We start from the raw sequence: 25,229 nt of genomic DNA, 5'->3' as shown, positions 1-25,229 counted from the left end.
AAAGCCTCCCCCAGAGACTGAGATCAACCTGGTAGACTCAGTCCAGGCAGGCCCAGTCCCCTCCTCCCAGGCCGAGCCAAGCCATCCTGCATAGGCCCCAGGTTTCAAACAGCTGACTCATGCAATGAGCACAGGACCCGGTCCCACTGCCTGGATGCCTCCCAAACAGATCAAGCCAATCAATTGTCTCACCCATTCAGAGGGCCTGATCCAGTTGGTGACCCCTCAGCCATTGGTTCATAGTTCATGTGTTTCCGTTCATTTGGCTATTTGTCCCTGTGCTTTATCCAACCTTGGTCTTAACAATTCTCGCTCATATAAACCCTCCTCATTCTCGCTAATTGGACTCCCAGAGATCCACCCGGGGCCTAGTCATGGATCTCTGCATCCAGATCCCTCAGTAGTTGGATGAGGTTCCTAGCACGACAATTAGGGTGTTTGGCCATCCCGTCACCAGAGTAGGTCAGTTCGGACTGTCTCTCGACCATTGCCAGCAGTCTGTTGTGGGGGTATCTTTGTGGATTTCTGTGGGCCTCTCTAGCACTTTGCTTCTTCCTATTTTCATGTGGTCTTCATTTACCATGGTCTCCTATTCCTTGCTCTCCCTCTCTGTTGTTGATCCAGCTGGGATCTCCCGCTCCCCCAAGCTCTCTTTCCCTCGACCCTCGCCCTTCACTACCCCTACTCATGTCCAGGCTGTTCATGTAGATCTCATTCCATATCTCTGTCATTGGGCGATCCCCGTGCCTTTCTTGGGGTCCTGTTTTCCAGGTAGCCTCCCTGGTGATGTGAGTAGCAGTCCAGTCATCCTTGTTCTACATCTAGTATGAGTGAGTACATACCATGTTTGTCTTTCTGAGTCAGGGTTACCTCACTCAGGATGATTTTTTCTAGATCCATTCATTTGTCTGCAAACCTCATGAGGTCATTGTTTTTCTGTGCTGAGTAGTATTCCATTGTGTATATGTACCACATTTTGTTTATCCATTCTTCAGTTGAAGGGCATCTAGGTTGTTTCCATGTTCTGGCTATTACAAACAACGCTGATATGAACATAGCTGAACAAGTGCTCTTGTGGTGTGGTTGAGCATTCCTTGGGTATATGCCCAAGAGTGGTATAGCTGGATCTTGGGGGAGATGGATTCCCAATTTCTAAGAAAGTGCCATATTGATTTCCAAAGTGGTTGTACAAGCTTGCATTTCCACCAGCAGTGGAGGAGAGTTCCCCTAGCTCCACATCCTCTCCAGCATAAGGTGTCTTCAGTGTTTTTGATCTTAGCCATTCTGACAGGCGTAAGGTGGTATCTCAGAGTTATTTTGATTTGCATTTCCCTGATGATTAGGGATGTTGAGCAATTCCTTAAATGTCTTTCAGCCATTTGAGTTTCCTCTGTTGAGAATTCTCTGTTTAGTTCTATAGCCCATTTCTTAATTGGACTGTTGGGCATTTTGATGTCTAATTTCTTGAGTTCCTTATATACTCTGGATATCAGTCCTCTGTCAGATGTGGGGTTGGTGAAGATCTTTTCCCATTCTGTAGGCTGTTGCTTTGCCTTGTTGACCGTATCCTTTGCTCTACAAAAGCTGTGTTTAGAATATTTTTAAAGCTTTGTCAGATTTTATGTGGAAATTCTTGCCTACTGTTTGGGTGCCCTTTCGGTCTGAGGATTCAGCAGAGGTAAGAATTCTCTCTAGTAGCTGGCTGCTTTGCTTCTCTGATCTTTCAGCATTTACCCTGGTTTTTATTACTAAGGCCAATGTCTGGCTGTGGGTCTCTGTATTTCTTTCTATCTGCAGCAGGAGAAAGCCTCTCAGTTGATGACTGATAAGGTCCTTATCTGTGAGTAGAGCAGTTTATCATTAGGAGTCATTTATTGGGTGTTCTGTGTTGTGAGGGTCAATTGAAGAAAGAGGGTCACTCCAAGATGTAATTTAGTCTCTCTGGCAGCTGGGAGGAACAGTTTCTATGAAATGAACCCTGAACAGCTGTGCAAAGGTGTATTTACTGATTTTTACACAAAAGCCCCTGATTTAATCTATATGTTTTCTGAAGGAAAACATTACCTCACTGCAGCTTTTGTCCTTATTATGTACTGTTTGCAGTACCCAATAATGCAAGACACTCCAGGTGTGCCAGGACCATGTTGTGACCAAAGTCATGCAAAGGCTGTAAAGCTCCTTCAGAAAAACAACTCTGTAGATAACAGAAAACGATCACTGTTTTCTACAATGATTTCTTCAAGGTCTAAGTACTTCTAAACATATTGCTTTTTGGTTCACTATTTTCCCTGGTAGAGGCAACTCCAATACCTTCCATTTGGCCTTTCCAACCATAATAGCCCCACTCCACAGGTCAGGGAATCAATGTGGGAAATTCTACCAACTTCTAAGTATATCTATCCCAATTATACATCCTGGAACTAGGGAAATAACTATAGGGTGAGATTGGGGGACCAATTGGACTTACTGTTAGATGCATTTTTGCCAAAACTCCATGATGGCCTCCATAAGCCCCTACTTTAACTGAGGGCTTTAAGGCTTCTTGGTGTCTTTTGGAATTAACATCAATTCAGAATCAGTACCCAACAGACCCTAGAAAGTCTGATTGTTTCCTTTCCCCTAGTATATGGTTGCCTTTGTAAAAGGCCATAGATCCTTCTAGAAAAGGATGAGAGGAAGGCTAACAGTAAAACTGTTAGGTATTTTAACAAGGTCCTTCCTCAAGGGGGACCTAGTCTTCCCTTCATTCAAGGGGGTCTTGGTATTCAGAATGGCTTGTCTAGAAACTGGTTCACAGGCTAAGATTCCCTCTTACCATGAGCCAACATAATGCCCCTTTCATTTGTTCAATAATTTTTCTGCTTGTACAGATAGAACAAAAATATGGTAGGTTTCAAATCTATTTCATTTCCGGAAATACCATGACTTATTATTATCACAGTAAGCCCTTCAAGGACTCCTAATGTGAGAGCCAAAGTTATGTTTTAAGTTTTAATTACTATGCCTCAGAGATCCATGAAACAAAAATGCCTGTGACCTGCAAGCTTCTTGCCCAAGGACAGATAGTTCCTGAAATGCTGGAGGCTATTGTTTATGGGACATAACAAGCCACATGTTTTCATTCTCTTAAACAAGTTTGCTGGACCCAACTACACCAGTTGTATTTGATCACATGTGGGTGGGAGGTTCATAAGCAGGAGATACATCAGGATGTACACTTGCCCCTGATTGGACCTTGTGGGAAATGTGGTGAATTATGGGTTTTGCTTCTTAAACTCTTGCAAAATGTGACTCAGGGCCATTTTCTGGGAATCCGGGTATAGACCTGGCCAGAGCCCATCCATGTAGCCAGATGGTCTCTGGTCCTGCCTGGTACCCCCTCCCCACAGTCCCACAGCCTCTTATAAAATAATCACTCAGAAGCTTGTATTAATTATAACCGCTCAGCCATTAGCTCAGGCTTATTACTGACTAGCTCTGACACTTAAATTAACCCATAATTCTTATCTATATTTAGCCATGTGACTTGGTACCTTTTCTCAGTCCTGCCTTGTCATCTTGCTTCCTCTGTGTCTGCCTGGCAACTCCTCACTTGGCCTTTCCTCTTCCCAGAATTCTCCTAGTCTGCTTGTCCCACCTATACTTCCTGCCTGGCTACTGGCCAATCAGTGCTTTATTAAACCAATTCGAGTGTTTTATTAAACCAGTGTACAAGAGCATTATCCCACAGCAATCCACCTGGCCAATATTTAATTAAAGATTGCTTCAAATTTAACTTTAAACTGTGGTAGTGGTCTTATTCATCCCTACAAATTTGTTTCTCTAGAACGAACCACACCTGGTATCACAATCTGTATTAGTCAGAGTTCTCTAAAAAAAAAGAATGGATGGAATGGAAATGTACATATTAGGTGTGTAGCTTTTAGCCAATCACCTCTCTCCTCTCTGCTGGTTTGCCTCACCTGCCAAGTGGGGCACAAGAACAGTGCCTGCTTCACACACACTGAAAGTACGCATGTATATGGAATGCTTTGAAGAGTGTCAGGGAAGTGTCGTATTTCTTTCTAAAAGCTTGTATGTTTATTTGTAAGTGTATTTCTCTTTGTGATAAGATACCTTTCATGCATTATTTGAGAATTTTGTACATGTATACACTACATTCTTGTAAGTGAGGGCACAGGAAAACCACCCAACTGGACCACTCCATGGGAAGAAAGAAAGGTATATCGGGGTTCACACTGCCAAGGTTGTCTCTCAGGGTGGGGTCAGGGGTGGGGGGCAGGGAGGAGAGTAAAACGGTGGAAAAACAGTGGATTTTGTGTGACAGTCAGTGGCAGCGGCGGTGGGATGGGGCGGGAGGGGGGTGTCTTTGAATTTGATAAGGAATTTTTCAGATTGACTGGAAACCACATGACTTTGCCTGAGGTAGTTGACTAGGCAGGATTAAGGGAGATTCTTGGTGGTTTAAGGGAAGCCATTTGGCCTCTGTTTACCCAATAATAATCCTTTTGTTTACCTAGCCAAAGTCCTTATGTTTGGAACTTTGTCACCAGCACTGCCATTGTGGAGGACTGCTTTGAACCTAACAGTTCTATCATATCCTTCCTCACTTTCTTTTCCAAATCCTCCTAGACTCCATCCCTCCACACTCCCCTCCCAACTCCATGACCTCTCTTCTTTTTTATAATGCACTGAGTTCAGTTAGCTGGCCATAGGCACATGAGTGTGAGGCTATCCAATGGGTCATGGTCATCCTACCAGGGGCCTACCACCTTGAAGAGAATTGATTCTCCCTCCCCAGCAGCCAACAACTGCCATATATATATATATTTCATTCTTTTTTTAAAAAAGCTTATTAAACAGTAGGCTTCTATGTGGCTTTTCCAAGTATGCTTAGTGTTACTTATCCTTGCCACCACCTCTGCTCTGCCTTACCCTAACATTCTCCACCCCACTTAGTACTGCCCATTAGTCTCCTTTATACCTCCAGGGTTCTACTATCTCCACTCCCTTAAGATGTTTCATTCCCCTCTAATGGTCAGTCTCCAGCAATATGACTTCCACAGAGGCTCTGGGTTAAACACAGACATCTAAGGATTTGAAGGCACAAGAGAAAATATTCAGAGTTTCTCTTTCTGGGTCTGAGTCACCTCACTCAGTGCAATTTTTTTTTTTTTTTTTTTTTAGTTCTATCCACTGACCTGCAAATCCATAATTTAACGCTCACATTCCCTAGAGGACCAGTCTGGAGATGGCATAATGAGAGACTTGACTTACAATGGTGTCGGGCAGGTTTACTCTCATATTCATCTCTGGGCTGTAGAAAACTGCAAACGAATGCCTGTAAGTGCAGGACCTGTGGATGCCTAGACTTCAGCCTTTTCTTCTGGTTCCTAGTTTCTGGCCACAGGAAGCCCCTCTGGCAATGTGAATGTTTTTGGTATAGAACCTGGAAAACTTCTGCAAGTGCTGGAGGGCTGTTTATATCGACCCTTCCCGGGACTTAGTTTTTTGTCACTGCTTCAGACAATGGTTGTGTGAACGTCTATGACGGACATATGTATAACAAGGTGGCTGGCATGCCCAGTGAATGCCATGGTTTATGCTGATGACGCTTCCTTCCTCTCCAGTTCATCTGACAAGAGCATGAACGTTTAGAATGTCACCACAAAGACTTGTATTTACACATCTGACGACCAGGTTCAGGTTATAGGTGTAAAGCAGCATAAAGAGGCAAATACTGTGTCTGTTGGAAACTAGCAGGAAATTCACATCTGTGGTTGTCCATATTATTTGTATTTTTTCCCACTATTGTAGCCTTGGCTGGCTTGGAATTCACTATACACACCAGAACCTCTGTATCTGCTTCCATCAGCTACTGGGTGAAGGCTCTATGGTGACAATTAGGGTAGTCACCAATCTGATTACAGGAGAAGGCCAGTTCAGGCACCCTCTCCACTATTGCTAGGAGTTCTAGCTGGAGTCTTCCTTGTGGGTTCCTGGGAGTTTCCCTGACACCAGATTTCTCCCTAATGGCCCCCTCTATCAAGATATCTCTTTCATTGCTCTCCTTCTCCATACCTCCCCCAACTGGACCATCCTGATCCCTCATGTTCCCATCCCCCCTCCCCTCCCCTCAAACCCCCTCGCCAACCCCATTTTACTCAGGAGATATCATCTATTTCTCCTTTCCAGGGCGATCCATACGTCCCTCTTAGGGTCCTCCTTGTTACCTAGTTTCTCTAGGACTGTGGATTGTAGCCTGGTTATCCTTTGCTTTACATATACTATCCACTTATGAGTAAGTACATACTATGTTTGTCCTTCTGAGTCTGGGTTACTTCATTCAGGATGATTTTCTCTAGTTCCATCCATTTCCCTGCAAATTTCATGGTGTCATTTTTTTAACAGCTGAGTAATACTCCATTGTGTATATGTACCACATTTTTTTCATCCATTCTTTAACTGAGGATCATCTAGGTTGTTTCCAGGTTCTGGCTTTTATGAATAAATCTGCTATGAACATAGTTGAGCAAGTGTCCTTGGGGTATGATTGAGCATCCTTTGGGTATATGCCTAAGAGTGGTATCGCTGGGTCCTGAGGTAGATTGATTACCAATTTTCTGATGAACCACCATACTGATTTCCAGAGTGGCTATAGTTTGCACTCCTACCAGCAGTGGAGGAGTGTTCTTCTTACTCTACATCCTCTCCAACATAAGCTGTCATCAGTATTTTTGATCTTAGCTATTCTGACAGGTATAAGATGGTATCTCAGAGTCATTTTGAATAAGCAAAAGAGTTTTAAGTAGTGTATTCTGTACACAGTCTACCAAGATAATTTTTCTGCCTCTTTCATTCTTTAAAGGTAGATAGCAGAAAGTCTTGAACTGGTTTGAAACAGACTGTAGACACCAGCTCACACCAAGCTTCCCTGAGAAATCACTTCAACAAAGAGGAGGCATAGCCTGAATGTCACCCAACATTTCCATTTATTTTGAGGCCACTAAAATGAATAAAGATGCATTATTTTTCTGATCACATCACTGAAAGCTTGTTTTACTTGCTTATTCCTTAGAGTGTAAATGAACGGGTTCAGTAAAGGGGCAACTGAGGTATTGAGTACAGCCACACCCTTATTGAAGGCAACTCCTTCTGTTGCTGAAGGCTTTATGTACATGAAGATGCAGCTTCCATAAGAGAGGGAGATGACAACCATGTGGGAGGAACATGTGGAAAAGGCCTTCTTCCTCTGCTGTGCAGAAGGGATCTTCAGAATGGTCCTGATGATGCGAGTGTAGGAGAGAATCACCAGCACCAGGGTGACTATCAAGGTCACAACTGCTAAGAGAAAGTCAAAGCGTTCTAGCAGCCTTGTGTCTGAACAAGCTATTTCTATGAGGGGTCCATAGTCACAGTAATAATGATTGAGCACATTGGATGCACAGAAGTCCAGCTGACTGGTCATGATGATTGGGAATAAGATGACTAGGAAGCCACTCAGCCAAGAGCAGAGGACCAGCAGGGTGCAGACCCTGTTGCTCATGATGGTGGTGTAGTGCAGGGGTTTGCAGATGGCCACATAGCGGTCATAGGACATGGCAGTCAGAAGGCAGAATTCAGTGGCTCCTAAAAAGATGGCAAAGAAGTACTGAGTGAAGCAGCCAGCAAAGCTGATGGTCTTAATTCCTGTAGAGATGCTGAAGAGCATTCGAGGAGTAAAAGTGGATGTGAAGGAGATTTCCAGGAAGGAGAAGTTCCTGAGGAAGAAGTACATGGGTGTCTGGAGGTGGGAATCCAGCAGTGTGAGGATGATGATGGTGAGATTTCCCATAATGCTGAGAATATATGTGAGGAGGAGAAACAGGAAAACACAGATTTGAAGCTCTGGTGCATCTGTGAGTCCCAGCAGGATGAATTCAGTTAAAGTCTGATTTTTAATTCCTAACATTGGCTGGCTGTGAACACACAGAGAAGTTAAATCAGTGATAGGACAGAAATCTAGAATATTTAAGTTAGGTTAATTATTTTTTTTTTCAAAGAATTGCAGCAAGCTTCTCCCTGTCAGGTCCCCGGAGTCATCCTGCTAGCCTGGTACCCATTTATAATTTTGATGGTGCCTTTTTATGATTTCTGCATGCTTTCCTTGTAAACACATCCCTAAAGTATTGTCTGTTTTTAATTTTCATCTGAATAAGCATCTACTTAAAAACAATTAATTAATTTTTTGACAATTTCACTCTTATTTATAATGCATTCTGGTTACTGCCTCTCCCCCACCCTCCTTTATATCCCTTCCACCCTTATCAACCACCCTTCTTCCTGACCTGTCCCTTTCCATGACCTTGGTTTTGTCCTGTGACTGATTAATTTAGCTTAACCAGGGCCATTTGTGCAATGTTGGATTGGTATTATTCATCGGAGCCTGGTGAGGGCGCCAGTGAGCACATGCCCAAAGCATCCCTGTACTTTTTCTCTTTTATTATGTAAATTAATTCTGCAATGATGTCCTGTTTACATCACTTGCTTGGCTCTAGTGGGAGAAGTAATGACGTTACCTCACAGTTGAAGAACCTTTAGGAGGCAAACAATTTCATTAAAATTATGGTAACTGAAGAGTCCCCACCTTCCATCTGAGTTTTGGAATTTGTGGTCCATCATTATCAATATCACTGTCTTTTCTGCTTATTGACTTCTGGGGTCTTCTTTCTGTCAGGTTCCATTTCTTCCATCCTAGATGACATCACCAGAGGGACAGATGATGAATCTCCTGTTAGATTACTGCTCTGACATTTTTTTGTATTTATATTTATTGGTAAGTATGTGATTTTATTGTGGCTAGAAAAGGACATTTAAGACAAAGGTGCAAGCCTCATTCAAGTGTTTCTTAAGAAGAACTTAGCTAGTTGGGGCTGTTTATATCCTACTTTGAGAATTTGAGGAATTATCTTTTATATAGATGAGGAGTAGGTTTGTGAACATTTATGAAGCTATTATAAGAGCCTCTTTATTTGGCCTTTTCTAGAGTCTTCTTCATAGCTCTGAAATTCTCAATTCCTTATCAAAGATATATTTAGTAGACATACATTTAATCAATAATTTATATTAGACATAATCCTCCTCATTTACCATGTTTTTCTTTAAGATATTTCTGCCAGAAGACTTCTGGATAAGATAACAGGCATGTGCCCAGTGAAGGAGAAGAGTTAGAATAAGAAAATCAATATACTCTTCTGGAGAAAAGGATGAAGAGCTTTGGAAATTGGCCATAGTAGTGATAGGGTTCCTGTAATGTGTGGAGAAAAAGACTATCAATGCACAAGAAAGACCTCCCTGGACGAATGAAGCTCCATCCTGGAGGTTCCACAACACTGGGCAGGGTCAGGGGAGCAGATTCTCACCCAAAAGGTAAGTCAGATAGGCCCTGATGAAAATACTCTGTAGTCCTGACCCCAGGATTAGCCCACAGCCCTCAACAGCCTTGAATGCAGTTGTACATTTTGGTGTGATGATGACTCCTCGGGCATATGGGCCATCGAGGGGGAGGGATCCCATTTGGCCATTCTGTATGACTTAGAGGGCAGTGCAAGGATGGCAGTTTTAGAGAAAACCTGCTACTTAGAACTGAGCTGCAGTAGGTGTCTGAGAACCTAGAATCGCCAGAAATCAGAGAGCATGAATTGAACCTGCAGGAGAGCAGGAGAGCCAGGTGCGGGCAGATTGCAGGAGGCTTGTCTCAGACAGTGAAATGAATAGCCCTACTCTCCGGGAGGGAGCAGATCTCAGCTGAGTTTGACAGTCTGGAGTCTGACACTGCCTGGGTCTGAGCTCAGCAGGTGGATCAACTTCTGGAGCCGCTTCACTGCTGTAGAACCTCCAAACTCTGACGTTCTAGAAGAACACGGACAAGTAGACAAAGGCAGGCTCTTCCCTGATGCAGATCTCTGTACGCTGGCTGCGTCCCAACACAATTAAAGGCACCTGGGATAGAACATCAGGCATCCCAGGAGGCATAATCCGGAGAGTCTTGGGAGTGTGAAAGATTCTGCCGAGCCCACGGGCTGCAAAACTGAGCATGACCAGCAGAGACGCCAGGCATGCAAAGAAGGAAATACATGAGAGCAAGGACAGCCCTGGTGGACTTCACGTACCACATACCGACGGGGAATCACAGGGAAGACAGAAGTCCGCAAGCGGTTCTCCTCGCATGTTTAGAGGTGACAGTCTTCCACTTTTGAGGACACAGAAAGAAGGTATTTAACACTTCATTCTTTTCTTTATTTTTTGACTGTTGTGATTCCCCCTTTCTCTTTATTATATTTTTTTGTAGTGTCTTTACATCGTTGCATTTAAAAACATGTTTTTTATACCTTACTTCCCTTAAAATATTCATCTAATTTTGTTCACATGCTTTTCATTGCTGGGCGGCCTTCTTTTTTGCTTCCTGTGTTTACTCTTTTTTCTCACTTTCTATTATACTTTTAGTAGCACTTACTACTTAAAAAACCCATATATTTTAAAGCAGTTTCCCTTCTTACATTTATCTAATTTGGTTTCCAGACTTTTAAATTATGGAGCAATCACATTTTTTTTTGTTTTAAATTTTTTCTAATCTCATGTTCTTTTCCTCTCTCCCTATAACATTCTTCTCCACTCCTTTCACTTTCCATTTATTTAATTGTTTTCCCTTTATTTTAGCCCTTTCTCTGGATTCTTTCTTTATCAGTTATTTATTATTTTCACATTTATCCCAAATAGCTAAAAATTTGTAAATTTATTTATTTATTACAGTATGCATGCATGATATGTGTCCATGGCTCTGTATGTCATTGTGTATATGTAGAGGTCAGAAGATGTCTTTGTGGAATTGGTTCTCTCCTTCCACTTTATGTGGGTTCCTGGGATTAAATTCAGGTATTCAGGCTTACACAGAAATCACCTTTACCCTCTGAGCCACCTCACTGGCCCTACTCCACATAATTTTAACCTAATGATATTTTAAAGTGATAACATTCTATATTGATGTTCTATAATCATTGGTGATGTATTGGGTTTGATGTCACTGTTATAAAAGTTTTCTCCCTTCATCACTGCGTGATGTTAGGGATTGTGTTGTGGAATATTATTTTAACCAGGCAAAGATGTGTTTCATTTGTTTATGCTGCATAATACTTTAACTGTGTAAAGGTGTGTTACTTTTGTTCATGCTGCATTTGTTTAATTATGTGAAGATGTGTTGCATTTGTCTCACCTTGCCTGTCTAAGGCACCTGATTGGTCTACTGAAGAGCTGAACAGCCAGTAGCTAGGCAAGAGAAAGGATAGGCAGGGCTGGTGGGGAGAGAGAATAAATAGGAGGAAAAAAAAACATAGGCTCTTATAACAGTGACATCAAACCCAATACATCACCAATGACCATAAAAATATCAATATAGAATGTTATGCTCAAAATGAATAGATATCTAAGCTAAGAGGTGTGCAAACTGCAACACAGAAACACCAAGATCATGAAAAAGGAGGACAACACGATTCCCTCAGAAGAGCATAGCTCCTCAACTACTGGATTCAGAGTTACTGAGGTAGGTAAAGTGCTGGATGGAGATGTCAAATGTTCAGTAGTTAAAATGATGATTGCCTCAACTTGCTGACCAGCATTAGCTGCACATGTCAGTGAACTTACCCTATGAATGGACCTGGCTGCCTGATAGGTTATACTGTGGTAGTCCCTGGTGTTGCCATCCCGGGTACCACAACCACTCCATTGACCATTGTTAACTGTCACTGCCAATTAATGAGCCATTCTTATGTACAGCACCAGGACACACACACACAAACTTTCTCTCTCTCTCTCTCTCTCTCTCTCTCTCTCTCTCTCTCTCTCTCCATTATTGAAAGGTAACACGAGAGCAGACTGAAGCAGGGTAAGTGTAGTAGCGCACAGCAGAAAGTGGCTGGCTGGAGAAAACGACTCTCTGTCCTCTGTCATTGTCAGGGTGACCTCCATAGGCTCCCTGGAAGTGTGCCGTGGAACCTGGAACACATGGAGGTTCTAAAATGTGTCCTCTGCATCCTCAGAGTTCAGTCATAGAAAGCCTCGCCCATGTGCCATTCCTAGCTCACCGGGGGCAAGACAGTGACTTGCTGGCTTATCTGGACTAGAGGCTCGGAGTCGTCCTCATCACCTATGGAGAAGACACGAGTGGCAATCCAAGGGGAGGGAAAGACTGTGTCATCCCATCTAAAAGGGATGGCAAGGGCAGAATACCTGCTACTTCATGTTTTTTCACTTTGTAGTTTAGTGTTTTTAGCATTTTGTATTTTATTACTACTTTATTATTTATTATTGTACTTTATTAAGCTAGTGTGTTATGACTTCCATTTCACTTGAAAAAATTTTCATGATTATCTCTACTGTTCCTGCACACACAAAACCATATTTCTACAATAATTTCTCTACTGCCTATTATACGTCTAATCCATGTGCTCTCCTTATCACTCATCCCTTCCCTCATGCCTCTCTTTCTCATATCCCGTAATTTTGTCACTTAAAAATTGATATGCTTAGCACTAATAAAATCCGTAAGTGACATTTTCCCCAACTAGTATTTCAATACTACTGTCTTGACCCTGATTGTGGACACAAGTGAAATGCACAAGTGTGCCCATCTTCATGTCAATGCCAGGATTGCTGGCAAATCATGAGGGGCAGCTGCACCCATCTTATTCCCAAATAGCAGCAGGGAAACTCCCCAGAAAGACTAACATACAAAACAGACAAACCAAAAGAGTGGAAAAATGTAAAAAAATAAAATCTATAAGACATATCCATCCCAACTAATGTATAACAGACAAGAAAACACAGAAAACCTGAGACAAGAGCACACTATGCCCACCATGGCACACCCACAGCCTCACCACTCCCCAGTAATGGAAAACAAAGACACAGGTAACTGAAAGTTCAGAGAGAGAGAATCCAGAGTCCATTTTAAAAAGGATCAATGACAATATAGATAATACAAATAAGCCTATCAACAAAGTAAGGGAATCAATTCAGAACCCAGACAAGAAGGTTACCAAAGTGAAAGAAATGGTCAGTAACTTGGAGGAGAAATTCAACATCACAGAGGAGAAACTGAGCAAGGAAATTGAGACACTGAGGAAGAACTAAATAGAAATTTTAAAAATGAAATAATTAATCAAATAAAATCGTAGCAGAAAGCATTATAAAAAGATCATGTAGAAAGGTGAATTTCAAGGATGGAGGATGATAATATATTCAGACATATAAAAAGAAAAAAAATTAATGAATGTGATTCAAACTTCCAAGAATTCTGAGAATTCAAGAGCTGAAAGCTAAGGATCCATTAAGGTGGTAGAGGGAGCTGATGCAAAGTTAGAAGGCACAGATATTTTGCTCAATAAAATTATAGCAGAAAATTTCCAAACCTAGAGAGGAAAGCAGAAAAAAGTGGGCATCTAAACACAGAGGGTGTTTAGAACCTTAAATAGACATGACCAGAGAAGAACCTTCCCATAGGTGTTATAGTGAAGATGCCAACATAAAAAGTAAAGAAATGCTACCAAAAGCTGTAAAAGACAAAAGTCCGACTCACATACAAAGGCAGAAACAGGGTAGCGTCAGATCTCTTTTTCTAAAAGCCTGGAAAATATAGAATGATGTATTTCAAGCCCTGGAAGTAAATAATTATTAACTAATATTGCTATACTTAGAAAAATTCTCTCTAAAAATTGATGGGTGAATAAGAATATTTCAAGACAAACACAAATTAAAGTAATTCAGACAGCACTACAGATACCTTCTAAAGAGTATTTCATGTGGAGCAAGGACAATTTTGTTTATGAGAACACAGGAAAGAATGCATTGTGTGAGAGGAACAGATGAACAGAGGAGACATGGGGAAAAATCAGTTCTGTTCAACACAGCATTGGAAATTGACTAGAAAGACTGTATAAAGCTTATTTTGTTACACAGTTATCCCTTGTCTTTAGTTTTCAGGACACCGAGTGATCTGTTAGTGAAGGAAAGAAATCAAATGATTTCAAGAGGGGCTCTATGTTCTCTCAGTGTCTGGGACTTCATCTCATATCCACTAACCCTCCTTGTTGGGTGTTATCCCCTTCCTTCTCATGTAGACATAGTCTTGGCACAGAATCAGGAAAGGTGCCCCAGGTCACTGGTCATATCACTCTTTCACAGAAAGGTTAGTGTTCTACTCAGGAGCCTTGGATATCAAAAATCTTTGTACTTTATATTGTTTTGACTTTTAAGATTTCTGCAATAAGGAAACCCTATGACTCATTCCTGAGCTTACTGAAATTTCAGGGACCCATTTTTTCTTGTCCCCAAGAATGTACAATTAATAAGATACACGGAACAAGTCCAGTCTTCTTGAAGTTTTAAGCTCTGCATATCCTGGTAATTATTATTATTATTTTTGTAAATACCTCCATGTTATCATTTGAAGCACCATGTGCACATTACATATAATCCTGGACAATTATGCACCAGTAATTTTATAAAGACATTTGTGTTAGGTTTGTAAATGATAGAAGTTAAAAAAAATTGAGCCAGAATCTTGCTGTGTAGCCCAGGCTGGCCTTAACTGCCCCCCTCCTATATCAGCCTCCAAAGTGTTTAAGAACTGGGCTTACATCATCATGCCTGGCTAACAGTTGGGAACAATTTGAACTTCCATCAATATAACACTTGTGCCATATCTGAATTACTAAATACAATATATCACTTAAAAAAAAGAATGGAAAAGGTTTATGTGAACTCGCTTGGAAAGATGTATCTGATACACTGCTGTGAACAAAGTCATTTAGTTATGAAAGCAGAAAGCGTTAGCCATAGTCATTTTTGTTTTGTATTGTTTCAATGTTGTGAAACAAGCATGTGTTTTAATAAAAAGAGGTACGACTTCATGATTTACCATCACAAAAAGTAATGTTAATATAACTATAAACTGAGAACACACATACCTTTGGCCTTCAGGGCAAATTCTGTGTGATGAAACCATGAACGTCCACGAGAAGCATCACGACTTGGGAGCCAAGAATGGATGGAAAATGGCATAAACCTTAAATTGCCTGCTTCTCCACCACTGCTTGTTAGTGTAATAATTGTTCACAATAATTTACAAATTTAAGAAAATTTAATAGGAAAAGTCTACCCTTCTTTCTGCATATCAACTTAGCATTCATTTGTCACTTCTTTTCATGTTTAAATGTGTTAATTTACTGCTACCTGGCCATCAAGCAGTTCTCTGAAGTGTGACTTACTAAGTTATGAGTAAGCAGTATGTCTTCAGAGCCTCATTTTCTCTGTTCTAATTGGGCTGAGCCTGATTATGTGCTTACTCTCTGATTAGTAGATGTGAGCATTTTTAGTGCAGTGGTCGTATTCTTTTGCTTGTTTGTTTGAAACAGAGTCTTGCTATTTTGCCTAGACTGGTTTCCTTGAACTCAAGCGGTCTTGTCTCAGCCCTCTGAATAACTTAGACTATCGGGCATTTCACTAGAGCTCATCTCAAAAGCATATTTAAACTACTTAATTCAGAGGAGACCTCAGCCATGTCAGTTGAGGAAAGAAGTAAAAATCTCATGAGACCCCACATCTAGACTGTGCTAATGATCTCTATTAATCAAGAACCTTTAAATTGAACTTTTAATAGGAGAGTGGGGAAAAAGTTCAGAGAGGCTCCGAGGAATCTCTCAAGAAGACATCAACAGATGGGGGCAGATGCGTCATTTTCTTTCCTAGTGTGGCCACTGACAAGATGCTCATGTTCCTGCATATATTACTCTACCTAGGCTCATGCAAGAAGCCCTAATTAGCCCAGTGAGGTGGTGGGAACAATGAGGGCCCTGAGACTCTGGTAGTGGTTGTGTGAAGATGGAGTTTCCCAGAGGAAATGACAATCACCTGATAATCACTGGGCCTTTGCACTCCATCCTAACAGAGGCCAAGACACTCCATACACCAAGTTTGGGTGATGAGGAATTTGAATTCCCACATCTCTCCATGGATTCTGATCTCTCATTGGCTACTTCAGATATAATTTATCACTTTGATGACCTCGTGGACCCCTTGTCTTCACAGGATGGAAGTTTTTCAGCCCAATATGGGGTTCAGACATTGGATATACCTGCGACATGACCCAATGCTCTGTGGAGAAAGGTGGAAAGCTTCTGAGTTGGGGCTTGACTATGATGAGGGGCAAGACAGAAGCAGGCTCATCCATGCTCATAGGAATAATCAAGACTTGCTTGAAAAATGAAAAATAAAAAGTCCTAATTAAATTCAGTTGGAAACAAAAAGAGGAAAACAAATTAAACCAAAACAATCAACCAAACTAAACAACAACAACAACAACAACAACAGTATCATTATCATCATCATCATCATCATCATCATCAACAACAACAAAACAACACACACAAGAAAGTGGGAGGATTTATTGGGAAGACAAAGCGTTCCAGTGGCTGAGGGGGGTGTTGAGAGAGAGCAATGGGAGGTGAAAAGGGCCAAAATCCGTTATATATGTGTATGAAATGATAAATAATTATCAAAGTATAAAAGCCTTAAGGAAATGACAGCAACATAATGATTAAAAATAATAATAGGATACAAAAATAATAGGAAATAGGAAGGAAGATGTTTTCTGAGCAGCTTATTGTGTGTTGGACATATGCTTTTGCTTTCTGTTGCTGTGGCGATCTCACACCTTGGTCAAGGAATATGAGCATGGCCAGGCTGGTAGCTCTTCCTCCTGCGGTTCCTCCTCCTTCCTAACAGTATTTTGTACATTGATAATGGTTTTCTGATAGGAGATTAGAGATCCTGTGTCTTCTATTTCCTCCATAAAATGTAGTAATTGTCCTTTCATGTACTCACGGGCATTCCTGATCAATCATTTTTAACATTTAAAACATCCATACAGCCCCAGTCTCTAGATTTCTCCATGGAAGTAATTGCCATGTGACTCTCCTGACAGCAGTTGAATGTCCCCTTGGCGAGAGGGTTTTCAGATTGACTGATGGATAGGCACAAAGCCTTGGGGACATCAGTTCTTGTCTTTGGCCAAGAGCCTGTATATAACAGCAACGTCAACTTCCACTTGGTGTGAGAAATATTGTGATTTGAGGCTGCTTATTGACAAGCAATCTGTTTTTAACTTGTGCACGAGTTTTTCCCCCAATTCCTATTTGACTTTAGACAGGGAAATCTAATGGACAAATATGCCAAACACAAACATTTGAGAAAGCTGACATGATACATAATTAGACTGTATAGAACTCTTTAGAGAGACGTAATTCTGAGAGATGACTGGAGGGCAACAACATGTCTTACACTATGACAGGAATCAAGAAAAAGACAACAGAGGGAATAAAAAAACAAGAACAGTATGATAAGGAAGAAGGGCTTGTGTAATCTACTATAGAGCTTTGGGGGAACATTTATTTGTTGGTAATTCTTGACCCAGGAGGCTAGAAAGAGATTGTTTTACAGTAGACATCATGGGTCAGCTCCTCTAAGCTCACACTTCATTTTGAGATGTTTTATAGTAAACATCATGGGTCAGCTCCTCTAAGGTCACACTTCGTTTTGAGAAAACCAGAGAATAAGGAACTAGACCAGAGGAACATGTGCTAGGCATAGCCTGGAGACAAACTTTATGAATTTTGATATCTTTCTCAGGAATTTAGAGTTACATATGGACTTTGGATTGGAAAATTGTGTGTGGTCAAGTTACCTACCATCAGAGGGTATAAGGGTGGAAAATGATATCCAAGCAAATGGAACTAAAAATCAAGCATTAGCAGATATCCTAACACCCGAAAAATAGACTTCAAGCCAAAAATAGTCAGAAGACAAGGAAGGTCACTTTATACTCATTAATGGAACAATATACCAAGAGGCTATTGCAATTTAAATATATATACCCCAAATGCAGGCACATCCATTTTTCATGCTATAGCTACTACTAGATGTTAAGTCAGAAATTAACCACAACACAGTGATTGTGGATGACTTCAATACCCTATTTTCACCAATAGACAGGTCGTCTGGACAAAATACAGAAGCATTGGGCTTAAATGCCCTTGTAATTTTTTTATTAAGAACTTTTTTCATTCATTTTACACACCAAAGATCCCCCTCTTTCCTCCTCCTGCCCCCCAGCCTCCCCGCAGCCTCCCCCCACTTCCCTCCCCACAAGAAGGCAAGGCCTCCCATGGGGAGGCACGTCTAGTAGAACTGCCCTTATAATTTAAATGTATCTAACAGATATCTATAGAACATTCTACTCACTATAGAATACAAATAAGCAGCCCATGGGACTTTCTCAAAATTTGCTCAAATACTGGTAAATACAAAGTAAGTCTCAACAAATATGAAATACTTAAAGTTCCACCTTATATTCTATCTGACCACAGTGAAATAAAGGGAGATATTAATAGCAATAGAAAGTGCACAAACTCATGGAGAAAAAAGAACACACAATGAAGACATGATGGAACACAATGAAGGGAGTCAGTCCTAAGAGGAAAGGTTACAGCGTAAGTACTAAAAAAATTTCAAGTGATTTCAAACAAATAAATGATACATGCTATGGTTTTGGAAAACAAGAGCAAACCAAACTCCAAAACAGTAGATGGGAAGAAATAATAAAAATGTCAGGGCAGAAATTAATGAAACAAATGAAAAAGAAAGACAGAAAGGCAGAAAAAAGAGAAAGAAACTGGTCCAAAGAATTAATTAAATGAAGAGCTGATTCTTTGAAAAGATAAACATGCCAATTGAAAAACCACTAGTTATTAAGTTAATTTTAAAATATAACTTTAAAAACAAAGAGTTCTGGCTTCTATGGGCACCAGACACTCATGTGGTGCACATACATACAGGCAATAAAACACTCATAAAATCAAATAAGTAAATCTAAAAAGTATTATGAAGTTAACAGAATGGTAAATATGGCAGTCAGTTTTTTGGTTGGATGATAATACTGGTCTGAGAAACAAAAGTCATATTAAGAATAAGTCAATTCCTGACCCTATGTCACACTGTCATCTGCAGAAGCCTGAGGGGGTCCCTTAGTATTTTGGGGACCTTGATTCAGGTAAAACTGGATCCTCATCTTTGATACAGAAAAGGATTTCGGGTCTATCCAGTATGAAGCAGAGTTGGGCTTTGCTTACAGGTACTTAAATATAGATTTTAAACTCAAGGGTCAATAAAAAGGAGAGGTGACTGGGAAGAAAGAAGACACACCCAAGGGCATGGGTTCTATAACAAGGCTCTGTTCTAAAACGTTGGGACAGTTTTCAGATATGGATCAGTGACATTATTGTGTTAAATGTCCGTAGTATTCACCAGATGGGCACAGTTTTGGTCCATTTGGTTTCTGGTGATGTTACATAGTGACTACATGTGTATTTGGTAAGGAATTAGGTCCATGACACCAGGGACTTCACAGATGGGAGGTTAGAAAACCTCATTGCAACAAATGTCTATGTGGGAAGAGTAATGTTATGTGAACGTATGAAAAGTTCTAGAATTTCTTTTCATCTTTATTTTGCTTTCTGACTTAACATCTAGTAGTAGCTATAGCATGAAAAATGGATGTGCCTGCATTTGGGGTATATATATTTAAATTTATTTCTAGAAAGACTTGTTCACTAATAGTTGAATTCAATAAATGTTTTGACTGAGTCAGTCACAATTGATACCAACCCTTCCTACTGGATATTTAATGCATACACCCTTTATTCTTGAATGTTTTAGCAAAGAAAATAAAATAAGGAACCACTGTTACCCACTATGTAGCTCATGCTGGGACTTGTAATCTTTCTGCAGCTACTTGAGTTCTAGGACTGCAGGAATAGGCCACCATGAAAGAAACATCTTGAGAGGCATCAAGAACCAAAGGGTGAAGTAATACGGACTTTACTTCCAATTTTCTAAGAAGTTTTACACTGTGTCTTAGTTAAGATTTTATTGCTGTGAAGAGACCATGAACATGGCAACTCTTATAAAAGAAAACATTTCACTGGGGCTGGTTTACAGTTCAGAGGTTTAGTCCATTATCATCATGGCAATGTGCTGGCAGACATGGTGCTAGAGAAGGAGCTGGGAATTCTACATCTAGATCTGCAGGCAGCAGAAAGAGAATGCCACACTGGGCCTGGCTTGAGTATCTGAGACTTCAAAGGCAGCCTCCAGTGACCATTTCCTCCATCAAGGCCACACCTCCTAATAGTGCACTCCCCGTGGGACTAAGGGGGGCATTTTCTTTCAAACCACCACATACTGTAAAGTTTTCTTTCTGACCAAATTTTCTGAGCACACAGAGAAGAGGCAGATAGACCAAAAGCCAGCAATACAACACTTAGAAACGTTGAGAGGAATGATGATTAAACCAGTTGGAATAGCTGGATGGGCTTTGGCACCAAGAGGAGTTGGCTTTGGACTCTGTGTGATCATGCACAGCCTATTTCACTGTCTGAGCATCACTATCTCTACTTAAAAACAGGACGGAATTTCCAGGCAGACCTAAGAAGTCCATATGAAGCACTCCTTGCTAATTCATTATTGCTAGAATATAAATCCTTAAACTATCAAGCTCTTTACTTAAATTCTATTTTTTTGAGTTCCATAATTCATTTGTTCATTCATCAGTCCATCTGATAATACATTGTTTATGACCTCAACAGCTTTTCATTAGATCTCTATCATTGCTTGGCATTGGGGATGGAATTGTGATAAAAAAAACAGATTATTTTTGCATTCCTGAGCCTTACAGATCAGGGGTGATACATACCTTAAGTGTACAGCCATAATTATGGTGTGTTGAGAATGAGAAGGCAAAGGGATGGTGGGAGGCATAAACTGGTTGTTGCTTGTTTTATCCGTCTATTTTGAAGGTCCGTTTAATCCTTCTCTTTGTAGTTTCCACTCACCAGTAACACATTGCAGTCTGACTTTTTACTCTACTTCCAATTTCCGAATTAGAAGATGGCTAAGATCAACAATAAAATCATGACTGTTGATTCCCATACTTTTTCATGTTACTTACTCTCTGTAACATTTCACATTGCCAGCAACCTATGTTTCTTTTTTTCTTTTCTTTTCTTTTTTTTTTTTTATCTTTTTTTCCCTCCACAAGACAGGGTTTCTCTGTGTAGCCCTGGCTGTCTTGGAACTCGCTCTATAGCCCAGATTGGTCTCAAACTCAGAGATCCGCCTGTCTCTGCCTCCCAAGTGCTGGGATTAAAGGCTTGCACCCACCACTGCACAGCAGGAATTATGTTTCTTGAGATCTCTTCCCAATAATTTCTACATGTTAGTCTTTGTTTTATTTATTTATTTATTGAGACAGAGTCTCACTTTGTTGCTTTGGCTTGTCTGGAACTCACTGTGTAGGCTAGGCTGGCTTTGAACTTAGATCAATCTGCCTGTGCTTCCTGAGAATAAAGACATGTACCACCACACCCATCTACTCTCCCTATGAATTTCTATTGCTTTTCTAATTATTCCCTTTGCTTCTTCCACTCTTTAAATTTGGGAGGATCCTTAGCATTTAATGTTTAAGGTTTTCTACCAAAGAGTGTTTTTCTTTGCAATCTCCTTTATTCTACACATTTAGTTATCCACAATGTAGATTCTATATGATAGTAATTGCTAAATTCATAGATCTGATCCAAGTTCAGATGCCTGAACACTATAGACATTAATTTATTTTAAAAGAGTTTTAATTTATTTCAAAACTAAAATCATAATTCTCATTTTTAAATTGAATTTACTTTGAGTGAAATCAATGATTTTTTTTTTCAGTTTCTTGGATTGAAATTTTGTGTGCCTATCCACAATATTCTTTTGCTCTTAATTTCTCTTTTTTATTTTGTTCTTGTCTTATTCCTACTTGTTAGGACTCAGTTTAAATGTCATCCCTCATGATGACATTTATTGGTTTTAACTTAGACTGAGTAGCTCAGTTGAGTAACTCAGTTGCTTTTCAGTTTTAAAATCTTATTTAGATCTTTATAGTAACACCTAACAGGTTGATTTTTTTTTGTGTGTGTGTTTTCACAGAAGTGGATTTGATCTCTTTCTCTCTCTCTCTTTTGCTTTTTTTTGAGACAGGGTTTCTCTGTGTAGCTTTGGAGCCTGTCCTAGAACTCATGCTGTAGACCAGGCTGGCCTCAAACTCACAGAGATTCGCCTGCCTCTGCCTCCCACATGCTGGGATTAAAGGCGTGCGCCACCACCGCCCGACCTGGATTTGATCTCTTAATTGGGTGCCTAGTAAGTGTGAGGGAGCTTGATACACATTAAGAGTTCAATTCTTAAATCCGTTAGAGATTCCCAAGCTTTTTGACTGTATCTTTGAATGCTTGCTTCACCTGCTGGTTCCTCAGGGTATAAATGAAGGGGTTCAACAAAGGAGCCACTGAAGTGATGAGTAGGGTTACTCCTTTATTGAATGTGCCCCCTTCCTTCGTTGAAGGCTTAACATAAATGAAAAAGCAGCTTCCATAAGAGAGGGAGATGACAATCATGTGGGAAGAACAAGTAGAAAAGGCCTTTGCCCTTTGCTGGGAAGAAGGGAGCTTTAAAATTGTTCTGATGATGAATGTGTAGGAGAGAGTTACCAGCACCAGAGTCACCACCAGCGTCACAGATGCCACAAGAAAGACAACCTTCCCTACGAGGCTGGTGTCAGAGCAGGAGAGTTCTCGGAGAGGCTCAAAGTCACAGAAATAATGATTTAACCTGTTGGAGGCACAGAAGTCCTGCTGACTCATCAATGTGATTGGAGGAATAATGACCATTAACCCAGCCAGCCAAGAGCAGAGAACTAGCTGGGTGCAGAGTCTGCTGTTCATGATTGTCATGTAATGCAGGGGTTTGCATATAGCCACATAGCGATCGTACGACATAGCAGCCAGAAGATAAAACTCTGTGGCTCCAAGGAAGATGGCAAAGAAGTACTGAGTGAAGCAGCCAGCAAAGCTGATACTTTTGTTCCCTGTCGTAATGCTGAACAGGACCCTGGGAATGAAGATGTTTGTGAAAGAAATTTCTAAGAAGGAGAAGTTCCGGAGAAAGAAATACATGGGAGTGTGAAGTCGGGAGTCCAGTAAGGTGAGAATGAGGATAGCCAGGTTTCCAATGATGCTGAATAAGTAGGCAAGGAGAAGAAAAGTGAAAACTGCCGCCTGAAGTCCAGGGACATCTGTGAGACCTAGAAGGATGAATTCAGTCAATGTTGTTTTATTTTTCATTGTTGAAAACAACTTGAGCGTCATGGAGAAAAAGAGTAATCAGGGCGAGAAAGTCAGAGGTGTTCTGACGTGGCCAGGAGGAACCTGCAGAAAACCAAATGAAGTGGACCATGAGCTTTCCCAGACCAGTGGCTTGCTTGGTGTGGAGTCCTTCCTACTCCCATTTCTACCCTATGTAGGAAATTTCTTGTATTTCCTTATGTAGAGCTCTCTCTTCAGAGCCTGCATAAAATAAATATCTGCCTCGCAAACAATGGCCAATAAGTCTGTGTGATCAGTTGTGGGGTGACTTTTCTTGAGGAGATGTGACCAAACATCTATTCATCCCAGAGGGAATATTCATAACAGACCAAAGAAATGGCTCCACTCGAGTCTAGCTTGGAGAACTAATGTATTCCTTATGGGAGCATTGATGACTCAGAGGCAGCCACATCACAGAAAAGCCCATCTGGACACGGGTAACGGCTCGTGCAAGCTTTATCTCTGGAGATGCCCAAGCAGCTTACAGATATCTCTGCTGGGGTCGTCTCTCCTCCAGCAATTGTTTACTGTTTAACAAGCCCAGAGTGGGGCCTTGTAAGTCTTGTAATTCTCTGACCCTCCAGACCCTTATAACCCCCTTCTTCCTTCCAGCAGGAAATGGCTGTATATTATCAGTTGATTAGCGGATGCCTCAGGCTGCTGCATCCTTTCAGAAGAAACACAAATTTATTATCCCCAGTATTGCTTTCCTTACTTTCTTTTAAAATGTTTCCATTTATTTTTTGAGAATTTCATACAATATATTTTGATCATAGTCTGTCCCCTACCTCAACCCTCAACCCTTCTTAGATGTTCTCCTACTTCATTACCACCCCAACTTCATGTTCTTTCTTTTTCTTCAAAGAAATCCCAATGTCCCCCAAACACACACACACACACACACACACACACACACACACACACACACACACAGAGCATGGAGTTCCATTTGTGTTGTCCATCTACTCCTAAATGTGGTACCATTGCCTATCTTCCTTTTTTGATTGACAGGTTCTAGTCCAGAATCCTCTTTTCTGTTTATCATTTTCATGTAATCCTTCATTGTTTACAGTAACCTCTCATGTTTCCTCTATTTAACTCCCTTAACTTCCTTCATGTTTTCACTTCTACTCAAAATACCCCAAATCTTCTTTGAATGTGTCTGCCCATTAGCAGTCACACTGGGCAGACAGTCAGATCAGCACATTGGCAATATGCCACTCTGTGATTTGAAAGGTCCCACGTGCCTGCTGGGGGTGAATAAAGTATTAGTTTTAGAACAAGAGACTGTAGGCATCATTCAAATGCATTTGCAGTCTTTAGATCTAGAGTTTTACTTTCCTGCAAGGATGAGGAGAGTCTATTAACATTTGGAGGAATTTTAGGAACTTAAGAATTTTTTTAAAGCAGGCATTTAAAAGCAGGAATTCATTAATTTGTAGATTAGATTTGCTTTCTCTGATAATACATTAGATCACATATAAAACATTTTGTATATGTAAATGTGTGGATTTTTATAGGAAATCAAATGAAGCCATGACCTAAGTTTCTCTCTCTCTTTTCTTTTATTGAGGCAAGGTCTCATGTAGCCCAGGATGACATCAACATGTATAGCCAAATATGGCCTTGAACTTCTGGTTGCTCTGCCTCCACATTTCAAGTACAGTGTGTGTCACCAGTATGAGCTGATATAAGGTCTTTAAAGAGAATCCATATGTGACACTTCATGTGCATTTCAGGACTCCTTATTTGTGAGCTCATGTGATTAAGAATCATATTATCTGGGAAGGTTCTTATTGCTTTATTTAGGACATTTCCTAGTTACAGTTTTTATAAATATCCAAAAGGTAGCAGCTTTCAAGCATATTTGAACAGGATTATTTTTACATTCTGTATATAAAT

The 25,229-nt window shown here is 40.6% G+C and overlaps 2 protein-coding genes across 2 annotated transcripts; both read right to left on the bottom strand.

The window, feature by feature from the left end:
• Nucleotides 1–7,006: 7,006 nt before the first annotated feature.
• LOC131895328 (olfactory receptor 6C4-like) lies at nt 7,007–7,951 on the bottom strand. Its single transcript, XM_059245772.1, has one exon. The coding sequence runs from the start codon at nt 7,949–7,951 to the stop codon at nt 7,007–7,009; it is 945 nt and encodes a 314-aa protein (XP_059101755.1).
• A 14,425-nt stretch (nt 7,952–22,376) lies between these two features.
• On the bottom strand, nt 22,377–23,306 carry LOC131895293 (olfactory receptor 2AP1). The gene has a single exon (XM_059245732.1). It carries the CDS (start codon nt 23,304–23,306, stop codon nt 22,377–22,379), a length of 930 nt encoding a protein of 309 aa, XP_059101715.1.
• Between the last annotated feature and the right edge of the window lie 1,923 nt (nt 23,307–25,229).

This window comes from Peromyscus eremicus, chromosome 18 (assembly GCF_949786415.1).
Source record: "Peromyscus eremicus chromosome 18, PerEre_H2_v1, whole genome shotgun sequence".
Lineage (NCBI taxonomy): Eukaryota > Metazoa > Chordata > Mammalia > Rodentia > Cricetidae > Peromyscus > Peromyscus eremicus.
The sequence above is the reverse complement of the archived record's forward strand: the minus strand, read 5'-3'. Positions and strand labels throughout refer to the sequence as shown.